Raw genomic sequence first — 18,213 nt, 5'->3', positions numbered from 1 at the left:
AGGTTTATCAAGAATGTCAAACACACTTGTTTACAGTGCTCCTGACTTTTATGGATGTTCTACCATTGTTGTGAATCAACCATCCTTACCAGTGACGAGCAGGGGAGACCCACTTGAGAGCTGCTCAGGAAAACCACCACGCTAAACAAAAGGAGAAATTACAGTTAGTATTAAGGTAATGTATTCAGAGTTTGCACCACAAGGCTACCAATTGCTTCATCGACCACAACATTTAAATATTTAGTAAATGGGGCAGCTATCAACTTTGAAGTAATGAGCTTCAGAAAAGACTAAAAACAGGCAAGTTATTAATTTGTCTTACACACCATTTGTGAATAAGACAAATTAATAACTGCAATCCACTCCATGCAACCTATTTAGACAGGGGGGGAATTAAACCTACTGACACACACCTCGTTCTTATCGATGAGGTGGCTTCTCTGCCCTGTCAGTTTCATAGCTGAAACATGTATTTAGGGTCAGCCACTGCTCAAAGTGTGTTGTGGGCACACTTGCATGCTTCCATAACTTGCCCATGTAGCGTTTGAGTGTAGGAGAGAGGAGACAACTGACTCTGTGGTGCTGAGGGGTATTGTGCAAAATATAGGATTAGTCTAGCATCTGTGCATAAATTTTCAAAATTGCAGATACAAAGGAAATGCACACACTATATTCTTCAGCGGCCAGTAATATCTTACTGATACATGGCTCTTATTGTAAAATGATTGGAAATTGAACATGCATCTGATGTTGCCAAAGATCGTTGATCTACAGTATCAGGGAAAGATCGACAAATCATCAAGTAACAAAATAAATTTACTGCCAGTTGTTGTGTTAAAAACAAGCATTAAGAGAACAAGCTGAAGAATGGCAGAATGTCCACTCAATGTATCTATCTCCGAGAGCATGAATAGAGGCTGATACATTCTATTCAAACGTTAAAATTTGTACTCCATTCGATCAAAAATGTTTAAACATCCTGATTTTAAACTACTAGTTCACCCATAAAAACTGAATCAGTTGACTGTTTACATCTGCAATGTAATGGAATTATCAATTACACTAAGAATGCTAATTATTTACTAGATTCTAGAGAGCAAACAAGATCAAAATGATGCTCTCGTCTCCTTCCTCTGCAGCAAGAACCTATTTGGTCTTTATCCACATTAGTAATGGATTTTGGATTCTTTCCCAGTTCAGCAGGGCTTCTCTCTCTGACTTTCTTTACCCAGACGAGGAGATGAGACTTTGGCGCCAAGGAGCATCTAAATTATACATTCATGGATACTTTGTCAAAGCTTGAATGTCAAGAAAATTTAATACTTAATAAAATCGCGATTAAGACTTTAATACTTTTTAAGGGCCTTAATTTTCCGACATTTGATTTATCAACTTTTAATACTTTAAGACCCCGCGGACACCCAGTAATAATGTACGATACGATGTATGGATTTGTTTAAATGTGCGCTACACATTCTTTAAATTCCTCGTCAGCATAATGTCATTTACAGTTCCAACTGTCTTACATCAAGCAAAACAAAATCTGAAGGGAAGAAGAAGATTACACAATAGGAATTTACACATTTCTCACCATCTTGCGCAGCTTGACAACGCGAGTGCCTCCATTCTTGTCTCCTCCAACAGTCTTGACAACTGTGGCCTTGGGCTTCACCTTCAGCTTCTTCTCCATCTGAAACAACATCAAACTATCATTAAAACAAGACACAACCAACCAGCACAATGTGCATATGGTTCTTTCATCATTCATCTTGTAGGGTCTCAGGGATCTGCCCTCACCTTGGTCTCAGTGGTCTTGGCCTTCCTCTTGTACATGGCCCTGCGGGCGTACATAGCGGAACGGGAGTAGCGGCCGATCCCCCGGACCAGAACCGGGTTCCGGCTGCCATGCTTCTTCTTGGCAGATTTCTGGTCTCCCTCTGCCATCTGACACAAAGTAACACAGACGTTAGTATACAAACTGCAGCAATGTTGGGCAATGGCTGTAATGTCAGGATTCATTGATTGTGGTTTATGATCAATAGTCTCAAGAACAAAACAATATTCCAGCCTTCAGCACAGAGTTTATTGTACACTGCTGTATATTGTTGTATAACATGGTGCTGCGGCTCTGGTGTTAACTACAGACCACTACCACTGTACCAATGATTATTAAACATTTAATTGTGTTCTTAATGTGAATTAGTATTGATAAACATCAGATAATACCACAGCCATCTAACATAATACATTGTAAAGAGCAGAAAACCTCTCAGCCATACTCTAAAGTCCTAAAGTAGTTGGGTTGAGGTCTAAACACCTTCAATGTATCAGAGGAGGCATGACAAGTAACGTTAGCTAGCAGTTAGCAACACACTACAGAAGAGCAGCTTTACTCGCTACGAGACACCCGCGTCTTCAAAATGACAATTTAATGTTTTAAAAGACAAACTTAAATATGTGACAGCGGAACTGGACGAGTGAACCGCCTGAACCAACGCAGGACTACACGTTTCCATTAGCCAGCTATCTCCCGTTAACAGAGCACGAAGGCCTAGCACCGCAGATACAACAAACTGTTCATTATTACAGAAACATCAGGGACGAATCACGGGAATAGCGAGCTCTATCGCATCGTCTACATGTAGAGATTCGCGTCCTGATGTTTGGAGACTGTATTTTTTATTCTGTAACGCAGATGAAAGCAGATTAGATTGGCACAGTAACACGAAAGCAAGGCGGTCTTACCTTTGCTATGAAAAAAAGACCGACATCCGGGGAAGTGACGCATATAAGGACGCTGCACGATGACGTTGACGTAATTGCGTCGTGTTTCCAGGGTGTGATGGTTCTTGTAGTCCGTACTTGTAGTCTTACACGTATTTCTCGTTTATTCTCATATTAGAAATAAAATAATCATTGCAATTGTGTAAAATGACTTAATTTTTTTTTCGATTAGTAATCTATATTTATTTCTTTAAATAATATATATTTTAATGTTTTTATATGCTAATGCAATAAATGGAACAATTAATGATTGTATAGAGCTTATGGGGAATATATCCATTCAAGAACAAATAATGTTTCTAACTTTGGTCTTTTAAAAAAATTTGAATTAAAAAACAATCCTGAAACAATGTAACAGTTGTTATCTTCATGTATACCGTCCCTGCTACAAGTAACAGATCAATAGCAGACTCAATGTTCTGCATTGACAAAAAAAAAATTAAGGGAGTTATGATCCAAAAATTGTCACTGACATTACATGCATGAATATTTGATATCAAATACCATCCATTCAGTAATCCTTTCTCTATGTTGTATGTTATCACTTTTTCTAAAACCATTTTGAACATATAAAAAACAAAATAATCAAGGGCCCCTTACTAGAGAACAAAAAATATTTTAAAACATAAGACCAAATATAAGTTTAATTGTGAAAAAAACATATATTAGAATAAAAACTACCATTACAACAAAAATAATAATTAGTACTGGCTGTTAAATCTTAATTCCCTGCTGAACAAGAAAAATAATATTAGCATACAAGCTGCTGTCAAAGGCTGATCATGAAAATTTCCAAACACTTTTTTTGTTGAAAATGTTATTTATTGAGATTCTTTCACATGGAAATACAAAATCATTTTTTGCTGGAGCCATCACAGGTCAGACATATTCTCTTGCATACTGATCCCTGGTAATGGAGTGATAGAGAAGGCAAACATCAGAGTTCATTTAAACCTTACTAAACCCAACACAAACTGAGTTAATAATATGCTACATGTGTTACCAGGGACCTAGCTCTGAATTTGAGGCACATACATAAACAGTCCCTTGCGCCCTGGTACAACGAGCACAGAAATATGAGTTCGCTCTTTATCCTCACAGGACTTCCAAGGCAACAGTGGACTGAGCCAGTTATTGAACATGTTTGAATAAATAGACTGAAAGAAGAAACAACAGTAAGCAGCAAAAAATGTGTTCGCTTTCTTTGCGGGAGAAACTGAGCAGCAGTGCCTCACGTCAAGAGAACATTTGCAGTTTTATATGTATGTGAAAGGTTTTTTATGTATGTATGTAAGTGGACGGTGGTGCAAGACATTCTTCTACAGAAATTCTATTAATATTGGCAGCAGTTTCATCAGTATTTCTCGAGGATGATGGCGATGCCCTGACCACCACCGATACAAGCGGAGCCAACGGCGTATTTGCCTCCTCGTCGCCTGTCAAGAAAACACAAGAAAACTCATTATCTAAAGCTACTGAATGTGCAGACGTCTCCGCTGTTATATATTGTACATATACGTTACCTGAGCTCATGGACCAGGTGGGCAGTGATGCGTGCTCCAGAAGCACCGAGGGGATGTCCGATGGCGATTGCTCCACCGTTAACGTTACTTTTCTCTGGATCCAGACCAAGAGCCTTAGCAACAGCCAGGTACTGGGGGGCAAAAGCCTCGTTCACCTGTGCAAAGAAAATTACATCCAAGACACAACTGAGTAAAAACTACCTGAATAAATCAAAATATATGTGAAATGCAGTTTTGGAAAATAACTACGTACATTTACTCTAATACTATACTTACTAGTACAATTGTTTTAAAGTAGCTTACGAGCATTTCCATTTTAAGCTACTTTATACTACTTTTTACTCCACTACACTTATCTGATGGCTGCAGTTACTAGTTACATGGCAGATTAACATTTCACAAAAAGCTTATCAAGAACAACACAATGTTAAACATTAAACCAGTTGTTTACAACCTGTTTTAGGCTTGTGACCCCTTCACAAAAGAGTAGCATCAAGTTAGGTCGCCTTGTCATGTTTCAGATGTCTATGAGTTGTTAGCAGTTCCACCAAACTTCTCCCCCACTTTACATTTCTCACATTATTTAAATAATTGTTTGAGGCCCAAAAAGAGGAAAAATTATACAATATTTCACAAAAATTTTTGGAGAAGTCCTTTTGTATCTAGATTAAACTACCAACTATATATACATAGTAGTTAAAACTAGCTCCACCTAAACCACACATTAATACAGCACTAATAACAACCTAATAGTGTAATATATAATAATATATCAGTCACAGAGCAAATAATTTTGCTTTTGATGTTCATTACAATTTTGTACTTTTACATAAGTAAACTTTTGAGTACTGTTTAGATTGCTGTGTTGGTTTTTATACTGATTAAGTCGTAAAATAATGAAATAATTTTTCATTAGTAACAAACCTCCACAAGATCCATGTCGTTGATAGTCAGACCGGCTTTTTTAAGAGCTTCTGTGACTGCTGGGACGGGACCTAAAAGGATTTAATGAAACCAAAAGTCCTTACTACAAGAAACCATGTCAAACACCACAATAGTTTATTTACTCATTCATTCATTTCCAACTCCACAACAGTGGTGTCACTCACCAATTCCCATAATGCTAGGGTCACAGCCGGACACGTGATACGCCACAATCCTGGCCAGTGGAGTCAGCTTGTGTTCTTTCAGCGCATCTTCACTTGCAATCACCACTGCTGCAGCACCGTCAGACACACCCTGGAGATCAGGAAGAGAGAGTTACATTTAATAACACTTCTCATGGTAGAAGTATAGTTATATTTTTATAATGTTTATATCAAAAAATATTTTACTGTGTTCCACTTAAACAGCAATGGGACCTCCTGTTTGACATTCACTAAGATGAAATAAATAAACGTATCACCTCAGGTGCCAACTCACCGACGCATTGGCAGCAGTAACAGTCCCTCCCTTCTTGAAGACAGGAGCCAGTTTGGCCATCTGTTCCAGTGTGGTCTGTGGACGAGGGTGTTCGTCCTGAGCCATGGACACCTTGCCTTTCCTAGCTTTCACATCAATGGGAGCGATTTCTGCTGTGTAGTGACCAGCCTCATGAGCTGTAAATAGAAAAAAGTTTAACTATTAGCATAATGAACTGATCTAACTGCTAATGGCTGGCTTCCTTTGTTCCTTTTTTAATTCGTATGTATTTTCTGTTTTTGACTGTTTGTTTGTCTTAGTTTTTACCTCTCATTAATTGTTCAGATTATGATGGTTAGTCAATGTTATTCATCTTACTGTCTCCCTTTTTTCAAAAGACAAAAAAGAAATGTTTTTGTAAAATACGCCAAAAATATCATATTCTTCACAAAATGAAACCCATCTTACCGGCCTTCCACCTTTGTTGCGTCTGGTAAGCATAGTTGTCACAGTCTTCTCGTGTGATCTGGTATTTCTCAGCCAGGTTTTCCGCTGTGATGCCCATTGGGATTTTGATGTGCAGGTCAGTCAGGCCCGCCCACAAGGTGTCCTCCAGCTGTTGACCAGACGAGGAGAGGTTTTATCTTTGTGTCAAAAGCTTTTGGAGTTTAATAACATGCCGCCTTTATGGTCATCACATTTATGTCAAGTGTATAGGGATTAAAAAGAAAAAAAGGAAATTCAACCAGAAGCCAAACCTTGAGATCGAATCCAAACTTTGTACCAAATCGTATGTTGCGAACGGCGTACGGGGCCTGGCTCATGCTCTCTGAGCCTCCACACAGGACCACCTCTGAATCCCTGAGACAAATCTCCTACAATCACAATTTTATGGAGCAAGAAGACAAATGATGTAAAATCTTGTACTTACTAATGTATGGACTGTGCTCTTTGTGACACATACACAGAAGTCACTTTATTAGGTACACCTGAACAATCTAATGCAGTTCAGTCCAACATCTATCTTTATGAAGCTCATAATGTTCAATTTTCATGAAGGTAGGCAGAATAGTTGCATTAGACTGTACAGGTGTAACTAAATAAAGTATGCATGCATGTACAATACTATAGTTTATTCTACATTTGTATTTCTGGCAATGTTTTTTACTCTTGGTGGAGAGCTTACATGAGCACCGTTGATGATGGACTGGAAACCAGATCCACACAGTCTGTTCACAGTGAGAGCAGGCACTGGGATGGGAACACCACACCTCAGACCCACATGACGAGCAATGTAGGGGGCATCAGCTGAGCTCTGAAATCAGGGGGGTACATAAAGACAAATGAAACCAAGAACACAAATAAGTGTGTTAACATAACATATGTGTTTTCATGTGGTGATAGTTGCAATCTGTTAAATGTGGCTGCTGATCTGTTGGATTTTAGGCACCTGCATGACATTTCCCATAATGACACTGTTTACAAGTTCTGGTGCCACGCCCCCTGCAGCCAGGGCAGCTTTGGCTGCATGTTCAGCCAAATCTGTCGCACTGTGATCCTTCAGCACGCCTCCATAGGTACCGAATGGAGTGCGCTTGGCAGCTACAATAAATACACCTGCAGAGAAACAGAGTATTTTAGTACAGCGACAAGGACTTCAAACCACCCACCACAGAGCCACAGCCAAATCACAGTGTCAGGGGGTACTGGGTCATCTATTTTGACACAGCCAGTGCATTGAGATGCAGAAAATAAAGATCCAGTATAAATAGTACATCATATGGATCGAACTGGAGCACCGCTTGAAATGAAGGATGTCCTGTTGTCCCAGGGCAATAAAAATAGCACCTGTCAGTAGAGTAATGTATTGTTTATATGTGACCAAATATTTATCATTTTAATTGTTTGGTGTTTCGTGAAATAGGAGGTGGCACCGGCACAAGCTCTGCGTTACACGCTTGCTTACACACACAAAATCAATCCTAGAAAGAGCCAGTGTTGCAAACTTGGCAAATTTCTCACTAGATTTATTCAGACCATCGGGAAAAATTGTTACTGCTTCCAATGAATCTTCAGACAACAGCGGCAGGGTCTCTACCTCTCCTCTTGGGCCTTGTGCAGGGAGTTAGCAGCTGTGGTGTGTGTGGGGCACGTTTGACCTTCTCTCTCACTCTTTCTCTCCAGATCTCTGGATTAAGGTGCTCCTATAGCTTTTATGTAAATACTTTGTTGAAGCTTGTAAATATTGAAATAGGTCGTTGGACCTTCTCCCTCCCTTGATACATTTTTTTAAAAACTTTTTTACTTCAAATCTACAAAGTCCCTGTTTTGAGTTTGTCATTATTATTTCTATGTAACTCAACGAATGAATAACTAAAAGTTTAAATCTTTCACAACTTGCACAATACAAAAACAATTCATTACAATTTCCTTTTCTTTATACATAATGTTCACTCCCCTGGTCAGTTTACTTTATCTCAACCAGAATTACAAAAACTGATTACACACAACTTCTCAACAGTTTGAGCAATGAGAATTGATTCACTGATGCACATTGATTGTGATTCATTCATTGTGATTATAATTTCATAGTAAACAATTCACTGGTGGCATGACACTTATCTTGAAACAGTCTGCTGATATGCCTTTAAGTTTCTAATCAGACATTGAACTGCTGACCAACCCCTGGTAGTGCATGTCAGGAGGTGAATGATGCCTTGAACTGCCTTTGCTTTAGTACTAAGCTTTCGTTTTGTGACCAACCTTACTGTAACACCTGACTTGTGCTGGAGGGCTAGACTCCGTGCAATTTATTAGACTCTACTTTGTACGAGAAAAGTGCACTAAAACACCAAGTGGACCAAAAACTAAATGGACAAAATGAGAGAAGAGCGGAAGTATTTATGAAGGGATAATCAGTGGTGGGAACTAAATACATTAAAGGATTTTTGGGTATGTGCTCCTTGAACTTTAGTCCATTTTATACTACTTACTTATACTGCACTAAATGTCAGAGGGTACTTTTTACTCCAATACACTTATTTCACAGACTGACATAAGTCACTGCGCAGTCCTCAGTTTTGCTTTTGATACATTTTTACTTGAATAAAATGATACAAGCATTTGAATAATGTGGTATTATCCCTTTTACTTAAGTAAGGAAGGTGAGTCCTTCCTCCACCACTGGTGATAAGTAACATAATTATTAGAAATAAGAGCACTTATGGATCGACAGGTGAGAGACTGTGATCGACAGACAACTGGTAATAAATCTTGACACCATCTTGTCACCTTTCGTCTAATTAACGCTGTGATCGATTTAAAACCCTCCTGACATTTTTCTTTACATAAAGTCGACTTTGCAGTGAAGCCATTCGTTTAAGGTCACTGATAATGCTACCCTTGTAACACAAAGAGGAACACATGTAGGTTATCCCTGACATTGATCGTTTTTAAAAGCAGCTGCAGCATGTATTGTCTGCTTTACTGACCTACTGCTGAACTTAAAAGTGTTTGTTTACCTCTGAGAAGCGCCATGATGCCGATTCAACAAACCACCAGTGTCAGGATCAGACTTTTCCACGGATATGCAACACCTCTGCTCTGAATGAGTCCGCGGTGAATATAAACCAACCTGACAAACCAACAGCGACCTTTCCCCTAAATCCTGCAGCTGATAACTTTCGTCCAGTGAGATTCGACAAAAATATCACAAATACATTTAAACTGAGGCATTATTATTAAACCAGTAAAAAAAAAAAAAGTGCTTCGTAACGTCTTAACTATCTACTGTATTTACCAACTATTATATATTTTAAACGTTTTTAAAATATTTTTCTGCGCAAACTAAAAAACGTCGAAAGTGCGACCGAGCCGCTCTAAAACGTCATCACCCCGCGTCGCTCAAAGCAAGAGGACAAGCTAAGTGCTAAGCTACACAGACAGACAGACAGACAGGAGTGTGAGTTCAAAGGGAAACAACAAGCAGTGGGGACATGTCAGTGTCTCTGTCGCGCTGTCTCTGCAGGGTTTTAACCCGACACACCAACTCCTCCTGCTCGTCCAGGTGAGTGTGTGTCCATGTGAACTTCATGTGGGAGCTAACACAGGAGAAGGTTATTCAGTGCACAAGTGCTGCTGAACCCGTCCAGTGGTCGACAGACAGCCCCAGGTCCACATGTTGACCTTCATTGTGTTTGCTGTGTGTTGTTTTTCAGCTTCCTGTTGGGAGAACATCAGCATGCTGCACAGAGTCCTTGGTCTGCAGCAGTGATGACACTGAAGACATCTGCTCCCCTCAGGTCAGATCAGATCAGATCAGGGTTGTAAAACAGCTGAGGACACAGAAACTCACACCTTGTACATTGTTGTTTTTTTGTAATTTGATTGATTGCACATTTGTTTGGATGTTGTTGTCACTGATCCACAATATTCACTTTACAGAATCATCATTTAACTGCTAATATAGTGGTCCTGTCGTACATAGGGACGCTGTGTCAAACATGTATGATTCTTGGTTTATTTGTCTCTGATTCCATGTTGTCAGTTATTTAATTATCACTTTGTTTATCACTTATTCTGCCCATCATGTCAACGACAAGTTCAATTGTTGTGTCTGAGGCTATTGAATGTGTATACAAGTCTTATTCTCTTATGGGTCTAACTAAAGAGTGACTTAACTTTCTGTTGATCAACTAATTGATTGATCGACTAATGATTTCAACACCAGTTCAGTAAAAGTGGAACAGAAAACCAGGGGCCGGTGTTGTTTAAGCATGGATTGGTGTCTAGATATGTGTGTGCACACACTTAATGTGGAGGTTGTGAAGTATTGTTAACAATGCACAAGGGACTGGACTAGTAGAAGCCCAAAAACAAATGTTTCGCCAGGTCCCCTAACAAAGCTGAGGAGTCTTTTTAGTCCTTAGCAAAAACCAGCTCTAAAACAGAGCAAGGTGGTACTGATAAAGTCATAAATGTGTGTCCTACCTTGCTTGACACACAATTTAAGAAAACCCAGTTAAGAAAACAGTCATGTAATGTTACTGCCAAGTCTAACTAGAGCTGTAAGGTATGATGGCATTTGTTTTTCATTTTTAGATCATTATGAAAATATAGAGTTTCATGTCATAATATACTCATATATTTCCCTGTTCAGTTTCAAGATATATCTTGTGATTGAACACGCTTACATAGAGCTATACTTTGTATTTAAGAGCGGTGCCCAAAAAGAAGAAGAAAGTAGACCCAAAAAGGGATCAGCTGGCAAAGGACAGGCTGAAAAAAAAGGTGAAGAAGCTGGAGAAGATTCCACCGGAGCTCATCCCGATAGAGGACTTCGTTCACACCAAATACGTGGACGAAACAAGGTACGGCTCATTTCACTGCTGTCCACGCTGTCATTTGTAGTTGAATTAATCCAAGGAGGTTGCATTTGGTAAACACTGTTACATAACATGACAGAAGGAAATCCAAACTCAGGGACCAGACTGAATCCAGATTCAGGTCACATCAGAGTTCAAAACACTCATTAGTTTGTGTTTTATCTGATGTGTAAAGGTCAATTTATTTGGGGGCGCTCAGACTTTTGATAGCCACTTTATCCAAATTGTTCTTAAGTCAAATTTAAAATTATTACTGATTGTGTCTTGCATTTAGGCTAAAGTAAAAACTGAGAATGTTTTAGCAACATTAAATGACAAATTTAAATATACATATATTATGTATCTTTAGTCTGTCTTTCACTTACTGTTCCTTTCTTTCCTTGCTGCTCACTGACTTTTTGAAGTGCTATAAATTGGTGTTTATTATTCTCCTACAAAGGCAGCGCTTTCTACCAAGGCTGTCATTTGAAGAAAGCGAGCGTCGAGCTAGGCTGCTGAAGGACTGGTCTCGATACAAACAGGTCACCACTTACCTATCACACCTCCATCACTTAAGCTCTTATAAAAAAAAAATGTTGCCTCTGATCCCTGCTCCCCATCATGTGCACTTAGTGGACTATATTTGAAGTGCTCATCTGTCTTTGTTCTTGCAGGAGCAGCATATGGCCGAAATGAAGGCTGTAAAACTTGCTCTAGAAGCCCAGGAGGAGGCGCTGCAGGAGCTGAAGTTAGAGTCTGAGGAGCTGTACCAGGCAGCGCTGAAGCCAGACCCCCTTCTGTTTCCTTTCACTCGTGAAGGTCTTGCCTATACACCGCCAAAGGCCACGTATTACGCTCCTGATGGGAAATACAACAACATCACTAAGGTTTACACACAGTGATGGACAGGGAACGGCTGTGGGTGAAGCCTGTGTGTATTGTCATTTATTTTTGTGTCTTTGTTTGTGCGTGGTTCTTTAAAACAGCCTGCATGTGTAGGTGTGAAGGACACTCTGCATATGTTTTTCCTTTTGTGAATTGTACTGTCACCTCATTGTTTCATTTCTTTATCAAATGGAACAGCATTCATGGAAATTATGCAGTGAATTGTTTTTGTCACATCTTTGTATAAAACATAACAGGTGAACATGGATAATAAAAATGCTTTTATATTGAACCAGTTTGTTCAGAATAATTTGAAACATTTTGTGTTATTTAAGGTACATATGGCATAAAACTGCTAATGCACAACTCTGTTTGGGTTTATACTGTAAAGCTGAATTCTGTCATATTAATGCATAAATAATATACATAAATATATATTCATCATGGAGCATTTACAGCATCAAAAACAGCACATTTACCTTGGCCTTGGGTTATTGGGAAATGTTGACAGGCTTACTAAGGCCAACTCCCCTGTTTGATGCAACATAATCTGTATAAAGTGTGAAGTACATTGTAGTGCAGCATCAACCCTTAAAACAATGCACAACAGATCCTTCATTACTTGATGTATCCATTGCCTAATCTGACCCAATAGTGCCCCTTTCTTACATTAAACAAGGACATTACTATTAAAACTCATTCACAGCGAGTCTGAGTGCAGTCCGCCTATGTGCTTCAGTTTACACAACAATTAATTATTTATGAACCTCAAAAACAATACTGCCTTTCAGAGATCACATTGTAATTCACTGGTTGAATAAATGCCATCAAACACATCATCTGTTTTCATACAGCAGCTCACTGAATACAATGTGAGATGGCAATGAGTGATGACCAGTCTCTCCAGCATTTCGTTCAAGTCCATCAAGTGACAAGAATCTCGAATCTTCATTTCACTATGGTCGCCATGGGACAGAGACAGCAGGTCAACAGCGGCGGTTCAGGACTCCTGAGTCTTTTCCTGGTTCAGGGGCATGTGCCAGTCTCTGGGAGGCTCTCGCCTCAGCTCCCACACTGGAGTGAACTTTCTCTGCGCCGCCACTCTATTCCTCTCACTCGTCTGCAAGGCTTCCTGCAATACAGATCCAATCCACGATTTCATTTCAAAGACATCTTTTTGTGTAAAGTGTTTACATGTATTCATTCAGAAACTTTGGTTACTGTCAGATATATTTACAAGTTTAGTTCTTTTAACAGTGTGACTTCCTGCAGCTGTACCTTGGCCGTGGCGCCTCTGTGTTTCTCCCACTCCTTGCAGTTCTGGTAGTCCTCTTTCCACTGCTGGCAAGATGGGGAGGTGCCGTAAGTGTAATAGTGGTGAAAATGATTCCACAAGCTAGTGCAATGTTTGTATTCGCTCCAATAATCATCACAGGACCGGGGTGTCTGTACGAACAGAAACAAGCATCAGTATAATATATACACCTGTCATCATCCACCCTGGGGAGGTTTAAACCCTCGTTCAACACTGTTGACTCTGACTGAACAAGAACTGGTGATAGAAAAATAAATAAAACTATAATTGGAGAAGAAAAAATAGCATAGCAATGGCCATTATGAAACAAAAACACCTGGAATTGAATGTATTGTGAGATATTTATACGATTTTAATGGATTAAATCATTTCAAAGCAATAAGCCTTGTTTTAAAGATGATGATGTATTCTGTATATTATTCATATGAGTAGCTACTTATTTCATAATGTTTTTATATCGTTAACAAATGTATATACTAAAAAGGACACCTTCTCAAATACTGTAAGAAATGTACTTTATTATTATTTTTGAACCTAAACTTAACTTAAATAAAACACCACAGTCAGTAGTCTGACAGCACCTCCCTGAGGTCACTGTGGTTTACAGGGACCAGAGTTAGCTCGGTGGCTAATGTGCAGTTACATTTATCTATTATTAGATGTAGTGTTTTATTTTTATTAAGCTTGCCAGCTCGATTTAAAAACAAATCATGAGTCAGATAAATAACTGAGACTTTCTGTTAAAACCTCCCGGTGGCTGAGGTTACGATAGCTAGAGGCTAATCACCTTGATAAGTATTTGGTTTACATTTGACACTCTTTACTCTTTCACAGGACTATGAGCGTTAACGCAAATGGACACTGTATCATGAACGTTATGTGTAATTTACAATATAATGTTTAGATGATTTACCCTCCACGGTCTTTCTCCAGACAGGTCCATCGCTAGCTGAGCTAACTGGGAAAACACTTCCGGTTGGGGTTCATTTCACAATAAAAGCGCTACCGCAGAATTTTATAGCACTTACTTTGAAAAGCCTCACCCAAATGAAACAAGAATATAAAAGTGTGTATGCCTGAAGGTGAGCACACTAACTAAACATCCCTAATGTATTGTGACACATTTATTTAAAGTACTTGTGTTTTGGTCAAATATGGATATTTATTTTTGGCTCTTTGTGTTTTTGTCCTGTTATCTATTAGTAGTATTGTAATAATAATAATAATAATAATTTGTTTAACTCGAATAAAAAAAAATGCCATAGACACATACACATTCTATATTCCAGTCTCATTCAGTCATTCATGTACATGCTTAAGACAAATAATCATTAGCTACAATTATTTAATTTCAAAACACAGTCCTTTATTTGTCTATAAATAAACCAGGAAAAAAGGAAAACATTTGCAAATTATTCCTATAATTCAGCACAAAAAAACCCCTCAAACATAAAATTTAATCTTTTATAATTAAGAACAAAAGTATAGAGATATTATTGCTCCAATTTTTTTTTATAAGAATGGGACTCTGAATAACAGTATATTTAAAGTGAATTGTAAAAATGGAACAATTGGAAAAGGGGGGATATGCTCTAAGTTAAAGGTTAATTAAAATCTGTATCTATCGTTACAACAATACTTCACTTCTTTGTGTTGGTGGTGATATAATTTATTATCCCTGGCTCAAATCAGTCACCCTGAACCTGTGAACACCAAATTACAACTGACAGCTCAGCTTCTGTTGAGCAAGATATTACTGTCAGAGGTTTAATTACATCCAATCACAACTCAACAGCAACACTCTCATTTCAAAAGAGACAGAGAGAGAAAACTCCAATGCATCTGAAGGCCAGTTTTTTTTACTTTGCTGTTGAAGGTGACAATAGATACAGTGAGTCTGTGCACATTAGCTCTCTCCACTTGAAATCCTTCAAGGCTTTCTTCCCTTCTTGCGTAGTGACTGTCCTTGTCCGGAGAAGGCGATGAATCTATTCAAGGCGTCATCCTGAGAGGATAAAAAAAAAGAGAGAGATTAGTAGTAGTTAAAACTGTAAATACTGCAACATACAGCCTAAATATTGACAAATGTACGATACAATCCTTCACTTTTCTTACATCATCCACAAATCTCCTCGGCACAGGCCTCGAGTTCCTGATGAAGGTGATCCTGCCAACTTTGAATTCATAGTTGGGAATGCCTCTGTGAGACGAAAGATTAGAGTTTAAGATTTTACGCTCAAGACTAAAACACTGGTGGAATGGTTCAATGTTCAGCGATGTTAAAATAAAGACTGAACAGCTGCCACTAAGGGTCTCCGGACAGTGTGGAACTGTGAACCATCTTGTCACAATGTGCAGAAAGAAAACATTTGTACACATCTCAGCTGTCAGACGCTGCCAGCCTGGATGAGTCTCTTGAAGGGCCAAACTATGAATTACATAAACCGGTGCTTCCTACCTGCAACCAACCTAGAAGATTTAGTCCGATCTGAGAAATCTTGTAAATATACATAATATACATAGTGTGTGGGGTGCCTGGTGGCCTCAAAGTCCCCAGTTTGAGTCCAGCCTTGGACCTAGGTAGTACGTCAATCCCCATCTCTCTCTCCCCTCATTTCCTGTAATCTCTCTACCATCTGCTGTCTAATAGAGTCTGTTGCAGAGTTATCATGTTGAAAAGTTAAACCATTGTTTAATTGTTACGCCACTTCATGTCTACATCTATCCAAAACTGAACAATCCTTTCACCTTTTGATGTCGCTTGGGTCAAGAGGGACTGGGCTGGGCTCAATCCCTTTTGTTTTACCATCCAAACGATTGCCAGAGCCAGTGAAAGCCTGAGGATAAGAAACAGATTAGAAGTCACATTAGCTCCAATTATCACAGTTATCAGTAGTCATGAAGACATTTATTTGTCTCTAACCCACAGCAGCATTTACTCACCCTGAATCCCAAGTCCATGTCAGCGTAACTGCTGGGATCTGCTTCTTCCTCCTGTGAATACATTTGTTTGATCAAATTGTTCAGAGCACAGAATGTACAGGTACCTTTAAGGTTTGGTCCTTACTGTTGGTTCTTCCTGGTGCTGAGGACGTCGTTCAGGCTCTTTGTATCCCAAAGGAGCATCAAAATCCACCTGAGAAACAGAGTCACAACACATTTAAAGCAGTGAACACAACAGATGAATTCACTGTTGTCTGTGATAATATGAAGGGTCTTACGTTCATATCGCACTCGATGATGGATACTGCTTTGTCTGGCTTAGTCTCCATAACTCGTAGCTCATATATCTGAAACAAACACACAGGATCCATTAGCAGCGGTATTCAGGGACAAAAGATTAAGACAAAAACATATTCCTATATTAGTCTAATTTGAATAAATTAATTTACCTTTTCATTGTAGTTGATAGCGATGACATCGCCAGTTGTCAAGCAGGCGAAGTTTCTCAATGCATTCTCCAGTCTGTAATAAAGTGACAACTTACTTAATCACTTTAGTTAAACACAAAGTGTGAAGAATAGGTAAATTTAACTGATATTTCTTACACTGCCTTGGGGTTTGTAATGTCCAGGAAGTCGGGGCTCTGCGGCTGGAACTTTGAGTAAGTGGCCACCATAAGGTTAACACTTTCCACTTGGACCAGACCACCTTCCTCCAGCAGGAGATTCTGCATCATCTGCAGCAAACAAAGTAAAGCAACAAATACTTAAGTGCTCCAGCAGACAGTTCAGTCTCTGTGACACCGGCACTGAACCTGTTACTGTTTCTCACCCAGTGTGGTAAGTAACAGATTCCCTCATCAGCCACGAACTCCAGCACACCACAGTGCGTCATTCTGTCCGAGTTCTTGTTGGTCAGCTTGAACAGCATTGGATATGTGATATTAAGCCGGCCTGTACGAGGAAAAGGAGGAGAAAGGTAATAATCATTGGAGGTTCATTCAGGACTTTTATTTTGAAGATACGGTTGATTTAGCTTTCACTTACTGAGCTGGTCCAGAGCTGAAGGTGGCATTATTACTGAAAAAAAAAAAAAATTAGTTGAGGCAACAAACAAGATTATGTTAACATCTTCCCTGCCAGTTAAAAGTTACTGAACACATAAAGTACAGGTATAAGTGAATTTTAACCGTAGATGATCAGTAGAGGGTTTTAGTCAGACACACTCATACATCTGGGAGGTAGTTGAGGGATGTAGTCGTGTCCATTTGTTTTTATTATTTATGGGGTTAACTGATAGACCTTTCCTGTGCATCTCTGACAAAAAGCCAAACCACCATTATTCTGGGGAATTACAGAGAAACTCCAATAAAACTTAATGTATCTGTAAACACTGTGGCAAATTTGATCAAAAGGCATTTAGAAGTGGGAACAAGCTTGAACTGATGAACCTTTGTCAAACCTGGAACCTGGACATGTCCATAAGCACAAGACATTGAGACAAAGCTCTACATACATCAACATAAGAAGCTGACTAATTGAACAGTAGACAACACTAGAAAGCAGCTCTGATTACTGATAGTAGTTCCTGTTTCCAGTCACATCACAATCAGTGTGCACTTTTAAATGACTTTCCTTGCAAACCTTTGAAAGGAAGAAATGTAAATACTTCCAAGTACAAAAACAGCTGCCTGTGGGGTCTTTGAGGTTGCACTGTCAAATTTGGGGGATCACTCTATAAAACAGGGTTCATATGAGTGATTGGAACCAGAAAGAAAAGGACTGATCAGGGCTGCTGTACAATAGAGAAAAACACTGGACTGATGGATCCAAGTCTGACATTTTCTAATGAGCTTGTTATCATCATTCAGTATATATACTGATATGATAGTAGTAGTATTGCTGCTGCTATTTGTGTTATCTGTCGTTTAGATTCTTACTGTTTTTTTCTCTTGTACATAGTGTTTTATTATTTCCCTATTCTTACTGTTTTTTATACT

At 39.0% G+C, this 18,213-nt stretch overlaps 5 protein-coding genes across 6 annotated transcripts in view; 1 reads left to right on the top strand and 4 right to left on the bottom strand.

The window, feature by feature from the left end:
- Positions 1–1,977, bottom strand: part of rpl6 (ribosomal protein L6) — a 2,530-nt gene extending 553 nt beyond the window's left edge. Inside the window, exons 1-3 of the mRNA XM_035658257.1 lie at positions 1,798–1,977; positions 1,592–1,690; positions 90–141 (exon numbers count right to left, since the gene is read on the bottom strand). Of these exons, the coding sequence (XP_035514150.1) occupies positions 90–141; positions 1,592–1,690; positions 1,798–1,944 (298 nt within the window). The 5' untranslated portion in view covers positions 1,945–1,977. The remainder of the gene's footprint in view (positions 1–89; positions 142–1,591; positions 1,691–1,797) is intronic.
- Positions 1,978–3,584: 1,607 nt separating this feature from the next.
- On the bottom strand, positions 3,585–9,389 carry acaa2 (acetyl-CoA acyltransferase 2). Its single transcript, XM_035658827.1, has 10 exons — positions 9,230–9,389; positions 7,159–7,325; positions 6,895–7,023; positions 6,467–6,583; positions 6,177–6,324; positions 5,730–5,905; positions 5,417–5,546; positions 5,232–5,302; positions 4,308–4,462; positions 3,585–4,220 (listed from the first exon to the last, which is right to left on the bottom strand). The coding sequence occupies exons 1-10, from the start codon at positions 9,243–9,245 to the stop codon at positions 4,139–4,141; spliced, it is 1,191 nt and encodes a 396-aa protein (XP_035514720.1). The 5' UTR covers positions 9,246–9,389; the 3' UTR covers positions 3,585–4,138.
- A 256-nt stretch (positions 9,390–9,645) lies between these two features.
- On the top strand, positions 9,646–12,248 carry mrpl40 (mitochondrial ribosomal protein L40). The gene is made up of 5 exons (XM_035658828.1): positions 9,646–9,774; positions 9,926–10,009; positions 10,925–11,077; positions 11,532–11,613; positions 11,746–12,248. Exons 1-5 carry the CDS (start codon positions 9,704–9,706, stop codon positions 11,971–11,973), a joined length of 618 nt encoding a protein of 205 aa, XP_035514721.1. The 5' UTR covers positions 9,646–9,703; the 3' UTR covers positions 11,974–12,248.
- cunh22orf39 (chromosome unknown C22orf39 homolog) lies at positions 12,225–14,291 on the bottom strand. 2 transcript variants are annotated; one of them, XR_004796615.1, is made up of 4 exons: positions 14,185–14,291; positions 13,235–13,402; positions 12,889–13,088; positions 12,225–12,832 (listed from the first exon to the last, which is right to left on the bottom strand). XR_004796615.1 is itself a non-coding variant. In XM_035658829.1 (3 exons), exons 1-3 carry the CDS (start codon positions 14,212–14,214, stop codon positions 12,957–12,959), a joined length of 330 nt encoding a protein of 109 aa, XP_035514722.1. In that variant the 5' UTR covers positions 14,215–14,291; the 3' UTR covers positions 12,225–12,956. The 2 variants fall into 2 exon arrangements, 1 of the variants encoding a protein (XP_035514722.1); XM_035658829.1 differs by having other exon boundaries at positions 12,225–13,088.
- Positions 14,292–14,615: 324 nt separating this feature from the next.
- On the bottom strand, positions 14,616–17,293 carry ufd1l (ubiquitin recognition factor in ER associated degradation 1; the record flags this gene model as incomplete). The annotated part of the gene is given in 10 exon segments (XM_035658826.1): positions 14,616–15,276; positions 15,387–15,471; positions 16,020–16,108; positions 16,215–16,265; positions 16,339–16,407; positions 16,493–16,561; positions 16,664–16,736; positions 16,820–16,950; positions 17,046–17,167; positions 17,261–17,293. Coding segments are annotated over 10 exon segments (797 nt in total), but the record flags the coding sequence as incomplete, so codon positions are not given.
- Positions 17,294–18,213: the final 920 nt, after the last annotated feature.

The sequence above is a fragment of the Morone saxatilis genome, unplaced genomic scaffold, assembly GCF_004916995.1.
Source record: "Morone saxatilis isolate NCDOM2014 unplaced genomic scaffold, NCSU_SB_2.0 Contig16, whole genome shotgun sequence".
Taxonomy (NCBI): Eukaryota; Metazoa; Chordata; class Actinopteri; family Moronidae; genus Morone; species Morone saxatilis.
Note: the sequence above shows the minus strand (reverse complement) of the source record. Positions and strands in the feature narration are given on the sequence as shown.

Excerpts from the sequence above, each read along its gene's own strand:
- mrpl40 (XM_035658828.1), top strand. The coding sequence starts at position 9,704 with ATGTCAGTGTCTCTGTCGCGCTGTCTCTGCAGGGTTTTAACCCGACAC. Across the intron at positions 10,010-10,924 it reads AAGACATCTGCTCCCCTCAG|AGCGGTGCCCAAAAAGAAGA; the intron begins GTCAGATCAGAT and ends TTTGTATTTAAG. Across the intron at positions 11,614-11,745 it reads ACTGGTCTCGATACAAACAG|GAGCAGCATATGGCCGAAAT; the intron begins GTCACCACTTAC and ends TTGTTCTTGCAG.
- cunh22orf39 (XM_035658829.1), bottom strand. The coding sequence starts at position 14,214 with ATGGACCTGTCTGGAGAAAGACCGTGGAGG. Across the intron at positions 13,403-14,184 it reads CTGGAGAAAGACCGTGGAGG|ACACCCCGGTCCTGTGATGA; the intron begins GTAAATCATCTA and ends CTGTTCGTACAG. Across the intron at positions 13,089-13,234 it reads ACAGAGGCGCCACGGCCAAG|GAAGCCTTGCAGACGAGTGA; the intron begins GTACAGCTGCAG and ends TCTGTATTGCAG.
- acaa2 (XM_035658827.1), bottom strand. Across the intron at positions 5,906-6,176 it reads GCAACAAAGGTGGAAGGCCG|CTCATGAGGCTGGTCACTAC; the intron begins GTAAGATGGGTT and ends TTCTATTTACAG. Across the intron at positions 4,221-4,307 it reads CACCTGGTCCATGAGCTCAG|GCGACGAGGAGGCAAATACG; the intron begins GTAACGTATATG and ends TTTTCTTGACAG.